The sequence below is a fragment of the Lagopus muta genome, chromosome 4 (assembly GCF_023343835.1).
Source record: "Lagopus muta isolate bLagMut1 chromosome 4, bLagMut1 primary, whole genome shotgun sequence".
Taxonomy (NCBI): Eukaryota; Metazoa; Chordata; class Aves; order Galliformes; family Phasianidae; genus Lagopus; species Lagopus muta.
Window position 1 is genome coordinate 1516876 of NC_064436.1, and position 16253 is coordinate 1533128.

At 41.0% G+C, this 16253-nt stretch overlaps 1 protein-coding gene across 1 annotated transcript in view; it reads right to left on the bottom strand.

Annotated features, from left to right (window-relative positions):
• DCHS2 (dachsous cadherin-related 2) overlaps positions 1–16253 on the bottom strand; it is an 89109-nt gene that overhangs the window by 24205 nt on the left and 48651 nt on the right. The window contains 7 exon segments of the mRNA XM_048941932.1: positions 1672–1911; positions 2775–3615; positions 4274–4431; positions 8330–8429; positions 9213–9400; positions 10369–11388; positions 12732–12968. Of these exon segments, the coding sequence (XP_048797889.1) occupies positions 1672–1911; positions 2775–3615; positions 4274–4431; positions 8330–8429; positions 9213–9400; positions 10369–11388; positions 12732–12968 (2784 nt within the window).

Sequence of the window (16253 nt, forward strand, 5' to 3'; positions counted from 1 at the left end):
ATGGGCATCACTTTCAGTATTTGGAACCATTCTGCAACATACATATGACACTGGGCCAAAAATTGAAAACGTGAGAAAAAGCCCCAGCAGAAGGGCTCTGGTTACTGGAAAACATATAAATTAAAGTAATAATAATTAAACAAAGAGACAAAATTAACCAGGAAGGAACCATGAGCAACAACGTGTTCCAGCCTAACCTGTCTATACCAGCCGACACGCACTGGCCAGCCTCGTGTCCCCCAGCAGACCTGCAGCGCCTTTCCTCTCCACTCAGCCAAGCCAGCAGTGCTCCCTCCTACTAAAGGCTTACAAAATGCATCTCCTGCTGTACCTCCCACAAAATGCACAATACAAAATAACAATAATAATAAACTTAATAGGGAGAGGGATGCCATAATGAGAAAAAGGAATTCAAGAATTCAAGATAGCTATTTCTTTTCTATGTCATGTATAAATTTTTTACATCAAATACTTTGTTTTTATAGGATGAGCCAAAAAGAAAATATATGGGAGAATGAGACAGAGGTAGACAGTAATGCTGCTCAGCTATCATGAAGATTTTCATATATATGAATACTGACTCCTTCCTGATCTTCAGATACTTCACATACTTGTGGGGAAATGGCTCTTCCATCTCTGTCTATCTCACATCAGCCTTTTGTAGTCAGTATGTGCTCTGCTTTAAAATGGGACATCTTACTAGAGACAGAAGACCATTTTGCTAACAGGACTTTTTTTTTTTTTTATAGCACAATCTTAAACAATTGTAAAGATGTGCAGAAAGCGAATCCATGGTCAAGAGAAAATCATTTGCAAAGCAGAGACAACTTTTGGGTCAAATGCAGCAATATCCAAGGGTTTAAAATCTCTTCTCAGTTTTTATTTTAATACAGATCACAGGCTCAGTGTAACTGCTTCAGGTTACATCAACTGCATATACCTTGCTTTGCATTACTGAAGGCAAAATTATCTCCAGACCCAGACTATCTGTAACATCCTGTGCATTTCAGATACTACAAAAGTTCAAGAACTGGAGGGAGTTTTTTATTGGTTAGCGAAGATTCTCATGTTTACATCATTATCTGTGAGCATATTAACCATTCTTTTTATTCATCTACTTTCTGTATGTTTTTAAAAGCGTGTATGTGAAACCATATTTGAAATCCAGGACAGTTTTCAAAATTCCTTCACAGCTCAGGTGCCTGGAAATTCTTGGATGGCAGTGCCCCTCTCTGGTCAGAGGACATCAGTGCATGTTTGCCTTCACGAAACTGGGATTTGAACTTCTGAGATAATTTAAAACTAGTAAAAACTCATTGAGAGAAACAGAAGTGTCTAAATATCGAGTCTAGTGGAGATGACTATTCTTTTCTGAATGAGAACCAGAACCCTCTAGCTGTTTTCACTCGGAGTGTGTTGAGCTACCCCACATCGACCATGCACTCAACTTGTATTGAATATGTTAATTAGGGCTGAGGCTAGCCGAGTGTGTAAGTCAGAAGATCTCCAAGCCCTGAATGAATGTTGAGAAAATGAACTAACAGCCATGTTTTGGAACTCAAACGCAGACATTACTCTGGGAAAAGCATGACGTTTGTACATGCAAGCACGGAGCAAAGTAAGATTTGATCAGTCTACAATGTCCACAATAGCAAAAAAGGTTGAAATTACCTGCATCTCTATCCACAGCTTCCACTCTTACGACCAGCTCCCCCGGATCCTGGTTTTCATAAACTGCAGTCTCATAAAGCTGCTGCAGAAATACTGGGCTCTCATCATTCACATCAAGAACAAGGACGGTTAGAACCTGTGTTGCAGAGAGAGCTGGACTGCCACCATCAAGAGCCATGACTGTCAGACTGTAGTGCTCCTGAACCTCGCGGTCCAGGAGTTGGGCTGTACTTAGGAGTCCTGTTACAAAGAATGGAAACAGTAAAGAAGCCTCAGCTCCAGGTTAGGATCTCGATTGCTCCTGCGCTCACACTAAAGTACATTCTTGCCACTGCTGCAAGGCTTCCAGACTTTGGATAATTCCCATGAGAGCAGCCCAGAAATGCTCATTTTGACAAGAGGGGTAATTGGGATTCATGAAACATTCAGATGAGGTTCAAAGAGAGAAATATCTTACTTAACTCTGAGCTTTGCATTATGCTTAGCTTCATATATCTTCATAGTTGTTGTTAGTTTGCACATCGGTTCTCCGATTAGCAACTCCACAAATCAATGTCAGCTGTATCACATTATGGATTTAAAATCAGAACACAAATCTGAAAATACTGTAACTATTACAGTGAAATGCTTATTTCTGTGGAACAACAGCCACAGAACTCATTCAGGAACCAGGGAACTTCAAAAGGCTATAGAATAAAATTTGGCAGCACTTTGAGCACCTACAGAATGCATTCTATCTGCAGGTGCACTCCTTCATTCTTCTGATCTCGATTTTGCCTTTCCTCACATCTACAGGTAGCACTGTATACATGTATACAAGCTTTAAGTATGCACTGTGTAAAAAATCAGTGTGAAGCATTCCACTGCACACACTTTCCCCAGTAATGCACTGGAAGGCATTCCAGCACATCTGCACAACACAGTCAGAGTGTCATGCAGAAACTTCTGAGCTGTCTCACTAAGCTTTCAGCAATGCCACACTTGTATGGTGCTTGATACTCTGGGTAGAGTGTCACTGTCATACATTATTCTGTTACTGCACTGTATGCATTCCCAAATACTACCGTGATAAGAACAGTGTAAGAACAAGAGAGTCACAGTACCTGTGATTTTATCCAATATAAATGATCCATTTTCATTGCCTGAAATTAAGTGATACATAACACGTCCATTTCCTCCCTCATCAGGATCCTTTGCAGTTACATGGTGCACAAGGAGGCCCACATCTGCATCCTCCGTGACGTAGCAAAGAGGTGCAGATATAAAGCTGGGACTGTTGTCATTGACATCCAGAATAACAATTTTTGCAGTCAGAGAATCACGTCTGCGATCAGCCACATTTATTGCCTGGTCTGTTGCAGATACCGTAAGGATCACAGAGCGAGTAATCTCCCTGTCCAGTGGGGATGCTGTGACCAAGGTACCATAGAAAGGGTGAACAACAAATGGATTTTCAGCCATGTTACTCATTTCCAGGGAATATTGTATTTTGCTGTTTGGAGAACTGCCATCTCCATCTTTTGCATCGAATGTGTAAACCAGAGTGCCAACAGGTACATTTTCCTCTATGCCAATCACTATGAAGTCGTCTTGAAAATGTGGAGAATGATCATTCAGATCTTCTACATCAATACTGAGGAAGACAGTATTATTCTGTGGGGGATTATTATTGTAATCCCTTATAATAACTTGCAAAAAGAAGTGTGAAGATGTTTCATAGTCAAGTTCCTTGGAGAGAAAAAGCTCTCCTGTCCAACTGTCTACTTCAAAATAAGCATCATTGTCATCTTCAATGACACTAAAAGACAGTTTCCTGTTAGTTGTCAGATGATTACCAGGCAACTTTACAGAAGTGAATACTCGTGCAGGTTCAAAATTTTCAGGTATGACAAAGTGCTTGAAATCTTGAGAGAAGATAGATCTCCCTGTGGGAAGTGGGATGACCTGTAACAAAAACATGAAGACTGACAAATTTTCCCAATGCTATTAGAGGCAGTGTAATGATAATTATTTTCCTTGACAATTTATTCATTCATCACTTGTGAATATGTTATTGTATGTATGTTATTATATATATGTTGTTCTATGTAGTATGTATGGCTTGAAGACAGAAAACAAACCTTACATGTTACAACAGCGTTCAAACAGTGCTTAACCAGATGCTCCATAATTCTCTTCTTCATTCCCACACCAGAAAAAAGGAAAAGGAAAAAAGAAAGAGGGACAAGACTATCTGGTACCCACTGAATCATAGGCATCCAAATACAGGAACTTTGAACACCACTAGTAGATATTTTTCTTCTCTTTTACAGGGTTTGTAATGGCTTCCTACTAATGCATAAACACCTTCCATTCATAAGGCAACTCATAATGCTGCTCTGTATTCAAAACAAAAATGAGTTTGCTCTCTCATTTCCTCATTCAAGAGAAAAACAAACTAAAGAAAACTATAAAACAACATATTTAGTTCCATATTTTTCCTATCTTCAGATTATTTCCCTGGATTCTCCCCAAACAGTTTAACTGCTTTTTAATTTTTATTTTTTATAAAGAAAATAAGTATGCAGCATAGTTTTTCTATCTGTACAATACCAAGAAGTACCTGGATGTCAACAACAGCCTGTCCTTGAAGGGAAGGCATCCCCTGGTCCCTGGCTGTGACCACCATTCTGTAGCTTGATCTCTCCGCATATGACAGAGGCCGGGTTGCTCTCAACTCCCCGCTGACAGCATCGATCTGGAAGTATCCTATATCCTCTTCTATTGGAAAAAATGGGTATCAGTTACTGCAGACCTCATCAACTCGCCATACGCCTCCATCATAACTAATGAGTAAGAAGGAGCAGGATGCAAAGGAAAGGGAACCCGCTACAATCACAATTTCTCAGACTCATCTGGCTCACTTCCTTGAATAATTACTATAGCCAGCTTAATCTATACCAAAGCAACTGCCTGGTTTTGTACTGATGCTGCTCATATTAGTGATGAGCATCAGGAGAACAGCAGACACCCCAGGACTGCTACTTCTATCTCCAACGCCAGTTGGGAAGCAGGGACAGGGAGAGAATTAAGACTTGGTCTCTGAAGGGGCAATGAAGGGTTAAACGGGTGATGCTGAATACACTACCACAAGCCAAAAAAAAGACTCCCCTGTCCCTAAGACAATGCAACCACAGCAATGCAGCCTTCCCTGCCTCTGCTCCCAGCACAGACACAACTGGGGATGTCCAGCATCTTACATTGACTGGTTCCAGAGCAATGCATAAATAGTGGGAATTAGGCTTTTGTCTGCCACCAAGGACTGGCTGCATGCTAATAACTGGCAAGTTCTAATTGAACATCCTATTGCATTTATTCCAGATGCAAGGAAAAAAAACTCTACGATGGAAGAGTAACTAGCTCTTTGTGAATTCTCCATTTTCAAAGAACACAACTGAAATCAGTCTCCAATTTTTCTTAGTAAAATTGGAAAATATCTATTACTTGGTGTATATTACTAGAAACTGAGGAAATCAAAGTTGTTGTAACTCCCTCTCCCTTAAAATACTATGCAAACAATTCAGGTACACTAATTTTTAATAAGCTGTGCTGGCAGGTTAAACAAAGTAATGCAGAACAGCTGCTATTCTAATAAGCAACTGTGGTAAAAATAAACTCAATGCATATGGACTAAAGAGAACACTCATAAGGAACCATACTTCCACAGGCACCTAAGAGAGCATGAAGCTGTTTATGTTCTCCAAATCTGCACATGCAAATCAGTTAACTGCACACAGAAGTATTCACTTGTATATACATTTCTGTTTGTCTGTAACGGCGAAATACTTGCACCTGTAGAATACGACCAAAGGTTGAGCAGGCGGGTTAGAAAACAGAGTTCTGACAACCAACACACCACTTTTCCCACCACTGTTCTGTTATTTTTGAGTAACTCCATGTTTTTAATGCTCCACGAGTCCCTTCTGGGCTCCTCTAGCAGTCAGAAATGTAACAAACAGATTGCCAAAGGGACACAACATGTAGAGACAATTCATCTGAATGAGACAGGTCCACATTCTGCATTTTTTGATGACAGCCTCAAAATACTAGTGCTGCTATATTAGTATTCTCGTACATTCTGGCTTAGGTCCCAACAGTGTGTCTCCATGCACAGATAGGCTATTTTGTTCCGTGCAGTGTTTCTGGAAACAAAATCCCAGTTAAGCAAAACAGCAAAGATAGATAGGAAAGAAGAATACAACATGAATGCCATTCAAATATTTTTAATGTATTGCTAAAACTGTCATAATTGATAGAGAAAGCTAACAGTGACTGAGTACGTCCAGTGACTCCAGACACTGCTTAAGTGGCTAAGGACCAATAATTGCTTGCTTTTTCATTTGAAGTAACAGAGTGTATAGTTAAGGTCAACTGAAATAGGCATCAGTCAACACAACTTCTGGAGGTTCAAGCTCATTAGAAACTGAAAGGTAAGGCTCAGGATTTATATTTTTTAGTAAAATAAGAGTGATGATCCCAAATCCTCAACATTCTTCAGAATACCTGAAGCTGGAAGGGAGGGGAAATGTTTTTAAGTTGAGGGAGGGGAGATTTAGGTCAGACATCAGAGGGAAATTCTTTACCCAGAGAGTGGTGAGGTGCTGGAACAGCTGCCCAGAGAGGTTGTGGATGCCCCGTCCATCCCTGGAGGTGTTCAAGGCCAGGTTGGATGGGGCCCTGGGCAGCCTGGTTTAGCATTAAACGTGGAGGTTGGTGGCCCTGCATGTGGCAAGGGGGGTTGGAGATTCATGATCCTTGAGGTCCTTCCAACCCTGGCCATTCTGTGATTCTGTGATTCTGTGATCAGGACCATTTAGACAACCAGAAAAGGAACATCCTTTAGACACTATCACTCCACTAAAATTCAAGTATTGCATGAAATCATCAGTTTTGTACATTTTGCAGAATTAGCAAGGAAGTCTGATAATTTTAATTTAGTCATGAATAATTTCAAAGGGGAGACGATTGATCCCAAATCAGAAACATATGGCACATACTAAGAAAAAAAGACAAATCAATTATAAATATTTTGCCCAAGATAATAGAGGGCAAGTGTGAATGAGTGTTAGCTTGCTCTCTTTCCAAATGCACTCCAAATTCTCCTCTTTTTTCTTTTGTGAGTTCAAAGTGTGGAATAAGGGAAAAAGGTGGGTACTAAGCTTGATACTCAGAGCATCTCAGTCATAGCTCCAGAAGCTCACACTCCCTGCACTTCCAGAAACCTTTTCTCAATTTGTCTCTCCATAAACCACCTCAGTGAGGCAACTGCTGCCTTCATCACATGGTCAGGTTTGAATGTATCTGCAGAAAGCTTAAGGATTACTTGTTTGGGTTTTCTTGAAAGAGGGAGGGGCATTTTGAAGGAAACACTGAAGGCTGAAACTCATCCCCCAGCCATATCTTCATTTTTCACTTTACAGACCTTTTCCTCATATAATTTGCCAGCATCTGTTATTAGCCCTCCTGCATGTCTTGTTTTTATATTTATCTACAGTTGTATTTCTCTAGTCTCCAGTTTTCCAATGAACACGATGTCTACAAACATGATGTTTGTAGACATGATGAACATGATGAACACGATGTTTAGCAAATGTGGTCATAAACTGCATCACATTTCTTCAAGTTTTCGTACTGAAAAATACCCCTGAACTAGAAAACACTATTTTAAATATAAAGAAGGCAAGAACTTCACCATGTCACAGAAGAGCAGATGTTAAAGGCTGTAAGCCAACCAAAAGCAACAACAAAAATTAACATCAGAGAAGTCCAGCTGTTTCTGTATTTGTTTACCAGGAACATATCCACCTGTAAGGCCAGGAGGGGTCTTTCAGTGGGTTGTTTTTTTTGTGCGTGGGTCTGTTTTTTTGTTGTTGTTGTTGCTTTTTTTTTTTTGTGGTGGTGGGTTTGTTTTTTTTGTTGGTTTGTTGCTTCTGTTTTTATCCTTTTGTCCTTTCTAGAGACATCATCTTCAAGAGCAGACCTATTTTGTGTTGCTAGTCTTTTTTTACCATTGGAATTCCTTCTCACTCCGCTCTGCAGCTCTACAGAAAGGGATAAGAAAATCCACTGTGCTGCTTAAAGGAAGGAATACAGCCAGATGCGCAGAGAGGTGGTGACCCCTCAAGAACACTGATACAAGGCTAACAAAAGGGTACAGCATAAACTAAAACCCACAAGCTTAATTGTTTGCTCAGATTATCTGCTGATCCTTCTGATTCCTGCCTCAGTCTATCGTAAACCATTCCTCTAGCAGGAGAACCTTCTGTTGGTCTTGGGAAAGGGAGATCATCTTTCTTTTACCATGTTAGACAACTGACTGAAGCACTGAATTGTTCAGCACAACTCCATGGACCTAATCCCTTGCGAGTGCTGTTCAGATGCCCTCTGTCTGGCCACAAAAACACCCAAATCCCTGGGAAAGTGGAGTAGAGGGGAGGGAGGGAAGCTGTCTGTGCCCTCAGACATAATTAAGACACAGAATGTTCCTCTTTCATATTTATATGGGCAGCACTTCTCTAACAGACAAAACAGACTTGAAATTCAGTACGTATGCATGCATCTTTAACACGGTGATTATTTCAGTGTATCTTTGCTTATGAATTCCACTTTAGATTCTTACCTGGTTCTGCTGCATATAGTACTGTTCCATTGTTCCCAGAATCAAAGTCCTTTGCAAAGACAGAGGTGATGAGCATTCCCGATGGCTGCCCTTCCAAAACCTGTCATCGAGCAGTTGATAAATCAATATGCAAGCATAAATGGATAACTGTGAGCCTCAAAAGAAATTCCTCCCCTTAGCACAAGAGCTTACTGCTGCTATATTTTCCATCTCAGTAATGTGTACAATCAGCACAAATGGCATTTCAGAAAATGGTTAAGTAATACAGTTCAAACAATCACGGAACCACCATGGTTTGGATTGGAAGGGACCATCAAGCTCTGTCCCCTCAGCCATGGGCAGGGTTGCCTACCATTAAATCAGGCTGCCCAGGGCATCATCCAATGTAGTCCTGAAAAATCTCCTATTATGGTCCGCATATATTACTAATCCAAAAATATGTATGAATTAATATAGCAGACTCAGAGGTCAGGAGCTGGAAAAGACTACTACACACATAAAGAAAATTATACATATATCCTTTGTGCATAACAACAGTCTACATATTTTGCTTTTTTTTTTTTTCATTTTAAAAATTTTATTTGTTTACAAATTTTGAAGGTCCTGAATATACCTGGGTAAAAAAATGTGCAAAAAAAAAAAAGAAAATTCAGACCAGTAGCTTCTCCCTCATCAATTAATTAACCTTAACTGAATCTCAGTTAGGTCAGGCATTGCAGGCAATGCACTGGACTGAAAGATGTGTGCTGCGCTAGCTGTTTCACTCAGCAGGTACCAGCCTGGCTCTCTGCTACGCAGACCAAAATCTCGTGTACAGTTTGAGCTCTTACCACAGGGTGGTGCTCAGAACAAACCCTAAACTGCAGCACAGGCTGCTACAGACCTTGATGCTTAGCTCTTTTCCAGGCGCAATCTGAGGGAAGAAAGGTTTATTGTCGTTGACGTCCATCACTGAGATGTACACAGTTGCTGTGATATTAAGTGGTGGTGACCCATGATCAGTCACTAGTACAGTCAGCTGGTGGTGTGCTTGTTTTTCACGGTCTAAGGCAACCCAGTTTATAACTTCACCTGATGGACATGCAAAATGAGGGAGAAAGGGAATTGCATATTATTGTACGCTAGCACTAATCTTATGACATGCAGTAATCAGACGTCTTTTGACATATCTTGTTGCTGACACTGAAATCCCAGGTTTGTGAATTCAACTCCATACAAATGTTACGTCAAAGTGTGCACTTGTACTTTAGTGAGACATTACATTCTTCACTGTACTTTGGACTCCCCTGAGAAAAGGCGTAAAGCAGCACAAAGCAACACACTGGCCTTCTAAACAAACCCAACTGGGATTTTCATCAAATTTCAGGACAGATAATCTATGAGCACAGGGTTTTAACTGCTGATAAATGGGCTTTGTTATGCCCATGGATTAGCCATTCTGAACACAACATCTGTACATTAATCAGGAAGCCTTATGTCTCCTATACATTCTGGTAAACTCAGTAAATAAATCTAATGCAATCTCCTCTCCATCTGCTCACCCATACTCAATATAGCTGAAGATTTGCTTTTTTCAGTGCCATGCACAATATGAACTCCATACTGATTGATGTAGCTTGCTGAAGCTTCCAGAAATGTTTTAAAACACTTTCAAACATCACACTTACTTTCATAATTTTTTACAACCGATTCATACTTTTCAATTGTACTTGATCACAGACAATTGCCTATCAAGAGTCTCATATCTACTGAAGCTATAATTTAATATTCCCTTTTAATTTGGAACAGTGAAAACTTGCACTGAAGTGATTAGAATGAAGCTACAAAAACAATCAAATCCTAAGGGTTAGTTTGTCCTTCATAAACATGATTTATTTCATTCTCTCAACTGTGAAGCTTCCAGTTAGAATTTTCACATACCAACCAACCCAAGAGACTCCCAGCACTTCCTGAAAGCTTTATACTTCATTTCCATTCCTTTAGGGTGGGTTGCTTTCCAAAAGCAATATTAGGCAGATTATAAATCATAAAAATGCTACCTGTGTTGGAATTCATCTTGAAATACTTTCCATCAGACAGAAGTAAATATGAAAGTTGTCCATTTCTTCCCGAGTCTTTGTCAACAGCTGTGACAGTGCCAATCACACCCCTGGGAATTGGACTTTCCTCCATTTTGAAGAAGTAGCTCTCATGCATAAACACAGGGGAATTATCATTTTCATCCAGGACATTTACTATTACTAATGCACTTGCATTCTGCATCGTGTTTTCCTCTTCTGAGGTGCTGACCAGGGCTCTAAAACTAAGAATCTGTGCACATTCATAGTTCAAACGTTTCCGAAGATAAATACAGCCAGTATCAGACCTGATTCCAAATGCAGCAGAATCTGTGCTAGACTCTATGGAATATGTCAGCCTGGAGCTAACATGGCGTGGATCAAATAAGGAGGCTTGAACCTGAAGGATGTGGGAACCTGGAGATGTAGCTTCACTGATTTCCACTTGGTACACCAACTTCTGGAAAACCAAAGTGGGGCCCATCCTCTGCTCTTCAACAGTCACTATCAACAACAGCAAAGAACTCAGAGGAGGGCTTCCATGGTCTTCAGCTGCTACGTACAGAGTATATTCTTGCTGTTTATCCTCAAACACCATTTTGATGAGGCTTACCACTCCAAGATCTGAATCAATACTAAATGCATTTGTCTGATTGCTGGTAAGACTGTATTTGATCGCCCCGTTGAGGCTGCTGTCTTTATCTTCTGCATGAGCAATGTACACAGCAGTGCCAGGAGGCTGCGTGCGTGAAATAATTACCTTATCAGACCTGGTAAGAAATACTGGAGGGTTGTCATTAACATCTATCACAGATATATTGACGTAGGTGCTGCTGTAAACAGGAGACTTTCCCAACTGTGACTGAATGGTGAGCATGAAAGCAGACTGGGTTTCATGGTCAAGCTCTTTCTTGATGCGAATGATACCAAACTGGGAGTGAATATAGAATCTTCCCTGTGGATCACCAGAGGAAATTCTGTATGAAACCACTTCTAAAGAATCTATAAATAAAAATAATCGAAGTTAAAAAGAATAATACTAGTAGAGTGATAGCATGAAGGCTGGTGAGAAATGTGAAGAATGCATGCTGTTCAATTCAGTGGGATAGCTGTAAGCTACACAGACTTTGACTTGGGTTTTTTATGCTTCCTAGTTCCTATCCCCAGAGCCCTTCAATAACATAAATACTGCATCAGCTTCATCTGAGTTTATTTATTCTGTGTACTTGTGCACTGTTTGCTTTTCATCTCCAGTATGATAAAACTATATAGTGAAAAACTGTATAATAGCCTCTTGTTTTTCCCTAATCTGAACTGCAGAAAAATGCTCCTATAAATTATTAAGGGAATCACCTCACTGTACACAGACATTCACTGCAGCAAGGAATGAGACAGGTAGCAGACCCCTCCAAGAAAGGCATTTTTCTGTCATTACTGATCATGGATGACCACTGCTTCAACCTGAGGCAGCCAGATGCTGTCTAAAGCAAGAGCTATGTAAAGGCTTACTGCCAAGGCTGCTCTGCAGGTGCTGCCTCTCTGGGGACAGTGGTCAATATACTGTCCCTTCCAAGGAGAAGAAAATAGAGGGACACGACTAATCACAAATTCCTAAAACTTCTCTCTCTGCCGCACTTGGAGATTCATCACTAAGCCACTATATGAACACATGGCTCCCAGCGCTCTGCGTAAGAACCAAACACACACGGTTCTCAGGACAGGGTATTTTATGGCAACAGTTTGGCAAAAGTTAACCCATTTCCCTCTAAAAGTGACTAAACAAAACAAATAGCTTAACCACATGTGTTTTTAAGGCCCAGTAAACACCCATCTAAACTTCACCATTTGATTTGGAAAAAAATTTCTTTTTTGTGGCAGCACATCTTACAGATTCTCTGATAATTCAGAATACCCTCCACTCATGAGTGTTGCTCTCAGATATTCTTTCACGGCAAATGTTTTAACACAAGCCAGTCTTTCAGTGTACTCCCCATCTCCACATTTACAATTACACACATCCCTCTGGAAAATACAGCATCTTCTTGCATGCAAAATTTGTGTTAGAAAACTAAGGTTTCTTTAAACCATACTGCAAATCAAATAAGTAAATTAAAGTTAAAAAATGGGGCCATTCCCAGTGGGCCACCAAAGAAATGACCATAATCTCCATCTGATCTAGAGGGCATCCCAAAATAGCAGTGATTGCACCAGCTGTTTTAAATACCAGCTGTAAATACTATTTGATGCTCATCAGAACTAGTAAGTCATCTGAAAGTTTAAATGAATATTATCTGTAGACATTCCCCATTACACCTGTAAGAATCATCTCTGAACACACAACTCACCCGGAGGCTCTCTGGCCTTTACGGCTCCAACAAGGCTGTCTTCAGGTGCATCTTCGGGTACAGAAAAAGCATACTGGGATCTCTCAAATACGGCAGGGGGCGAAGTGGTCTGAAGGATGTGCACCGTGACAGCCGCATGGGTGGATGAGGAAAGACCACCCCCATCTCGTGCAGAAACTACCAGAAGCACCTCAGAATGTGCCAGGTGACCGAAAGCTGAGATCAGGTAAATAATTCCTGAAAGTACACAGAAGTAAAGGAATAATGAGAAAAGTTCAGGATTCTCTTCTCCAAACCTAGCAGGCTGTCAAAATGGCTTCAGCATTCCTCTGGCTCTGAGAGAGAGGGCTGGACAATGTTGAAAAAAGCTTTCCAGGACTGTGAGACACAACTAAGGAAAAATGTCCAAAGGCAGTGACTGTGCACATGCTTTACCACTTTCCAATCACTAGGCATGCAGTGTTCCCTTTTTAAGGGCCAAAGGGCCAAATTTTCTCAAATCATACAGTCTTCTACCGTGCTCAAAGACACTCACAGTAAGCTCTGTGTCACAACACAGCATTCCTGTTTTAGAAACAAATTTGGCTAGATCTCAGAACCTCACTGAGCTACTGGAGGTGTTCTGAGCTTTCAGCAATGTTGGGAAAAAGACACTTTCACCAGTACTAACATTTAAGAATCTTGAAGTGAGTTGGAGGAAAAAAAAACATGTTACAAGAAGGAATTTCTCTTTGCAAATGGTAAAAATTAACTTTATTTCCAACAAAATTTGCAGTTAATTCAATTCCCCCCTGAAAACATCCAGCCAGAGGGGAGTTGAAGCCCCCAAATGCAAATCTCAGGAGCATTGAGCTCTGTGGAAATTATCTGGAAAGCAATCACCTGCTGTCTGATTACAAGTTTCTATTAAAATACCATCTACTGCCATCAATTATGTTTCATTTAAACTATGTGAAATAAGTAATCCTGTGAAAAGAAAATGCAATTCTCTGTCCAGAAATACAGCACTTTGGATGTACTTTCCTTAAGAGAAACACATTTTCATCCACTAACTAGTGAATGAGAGACTAGCTGTCTCCAAATGCATTTTCTTTATGCTACTAAGTCTTTATGACCATCAGCAGGAATCTTGTCCCATCTTCTGCAATGAAAGGTTGTCTAACCTTCAAAGAAAGCTTTACTTGAGCAAAGACATCCCAGCAGTGAGAATCACATACAGAATGTAGCTCTCTACTTTTAAGCTCTGAGCTATGTTTGTGGCTTCCTGGCTCTCAAGATAGGTTTAGTAGGGATGATGTTAGGCACTTAAGTCAGTCACTGATTGGTCCCATTGACAGACAGGGTAAAAATTAGGAGAATCAGTGCATGATTCCACTACAGCATATCTTCTGAAAATTCGGCATGAAGCCATAACATGGCTGCAATGCACTTTTAAGCAGAGTAACAGTAAATATATAAAACTCCTTATAAATATTGAAATGTGCATGCTTTGCACTTTCCAAGTACTGTCAGGACATCATAATAATAAACTGTGCCTTGACATGCTTAAAATGCCTTCCAAGCACCCTCATCAAGGATCAAGGAAGAACGCTTTCTATCAACAACAAAAGACAGATATTCCAGTGTGACAAACCACAGTAAAACCTCGAAGATATAGGTGGATTCAGAATTCATTATCAATCCGGCTCCTATGCCAATAATTGTTGAATTCCAAGAATCAACCCTTTTTTTAGTTTGGTTGTTTTTTTTTTTTTTTTCCTGGTCTTCTGATAATTGGGTTTTATGATTAGTTAGCTTAACGTGATAGTATTCCAGAGATATAAATTGCTGTCATTTCCTGAGGTAAGCTGAGCAACTGTAGCTCGAAGGAAAAGTAAAAACCTTTTTCCTTAAAACTTTTTTTCCTTTTAAACTTTTTTCTTTTTCTTTTTCCCCAGAGATTAAACTTATAAGTATGGATTTTCAACATTGCTGCTGCCAAATTAAGTGAAAACATGAAATGGACTGTATACTACTAACTTTACCTATTAACTAATGGGTAGTTTTATATTGAAAACCCCTACAATCTTGTTTTCATTTTGGATACTTCAATATCACAGAATCACAGAACTGCAGGGGCTGGAAGGCACCTCCAAAGATCACTGAGTCCAACCCCCCTGCAAAGCAGCCCCCTACAGCAGGCTGCACAGGTAGGCGTACAGGCTGGTCTTGAATAACTACAGAGAAGGAGAATCCAGAACTTCCCTGGGCAGCCTGTTCCAGTGCCAGACCAGACCCAGCACCAATCCCTGGGGAACACTGCAAGTTACAGGTCTCCAACTGGACTCTGCACCACCAATCACCACCCTCTGAGCTTGGCCTGTCAGCTAGTTCTCAACCCACCTCACTGTCCACTCATCTATCCCACACTTTCTTAGCTTCAATATAAGGATGTTGTGGGAGACAGTATAAAAAACCTTGCTCAAGTCAAGGTAGTTGATATCTACTGCTCTCCTTCCAACTACCCAGTTGGTGATGCCATCATAGAAGGCTATGAGGTTGGTCGAGCACAATTTTCCATTGGTGAATCCATGCTAACTATTCCTGATGACCTTCTTCCCTTCCAATTGCTTGGAGATGGCATCTAAGACAAGCTGTTCCACCACCTTTCCAGGGACAGAGGTGGCCTGTAGTTTCCAGGATCCTCGTTCTTGCCCATTTTGAAGACTGGAGTGACACTGGCTATCCTCCAGTTCTTTAGGCACCTCTCCTGTTCTCCAAGACCTGTCAAAGATGATAGAGAGTGATCTGGCCAACACCTCTGCCAGCTCCCTCAGCACGTGTGGATGCCTCCCATAAGGGGCCATGGATTTGTGCACACTGATCCCACCTAGATGCTCCCGGACCACTTCCTCCTCTACCATAGAAAAGCTTACCATTTCCTGGACTCTCTCTTCCCCCCAGGGTCCAGGAGTCCCAAGGGGGAGTCTCTGAAGTGAAGACTGAAGCAAAAAGGTGTTCAGCATCCCCACCTTCTCAGCATCCCCCATTACCAGGACACCTCCCTTGATCAGCAGGGGACTCACATTATACTTAGTCTTTCTTTTACTGTTAAAAAAAAACCCTTCTTATTATCCTTCATCTCCTTCACCAGCTTCAGTTCCAGGAGAGCCTTCCTCATTGCCTCTCTGCAGGCCCTGACAACACTCCTATACTCCTCCCAAGAGGACAGGCCCTCCAGATATCTGGATGGTTGAAGTCCACCATGAGAACCAGCACACGGGATTGTGAAGCTACTTACAGCTTCTTGCAGAAGGCCTCATCAACTCCATCTTCTGGAACTGGTGACCTGTAGCACACTCCTACAGCAATGTCAGCCATACCAGCCCGCCCCTTAATTCTCACCCAGAAGCTCTCCACACATTTTTCCCCCTCTCCCAGGTGGAGCCCTTTACATTCTAGTTGGTCTCTCATATAAAGGGCACCTCATCCACCTTATTTCCCCAGATTGTCTTTCTGAAAAAGGACACAGCCCTCCATGAC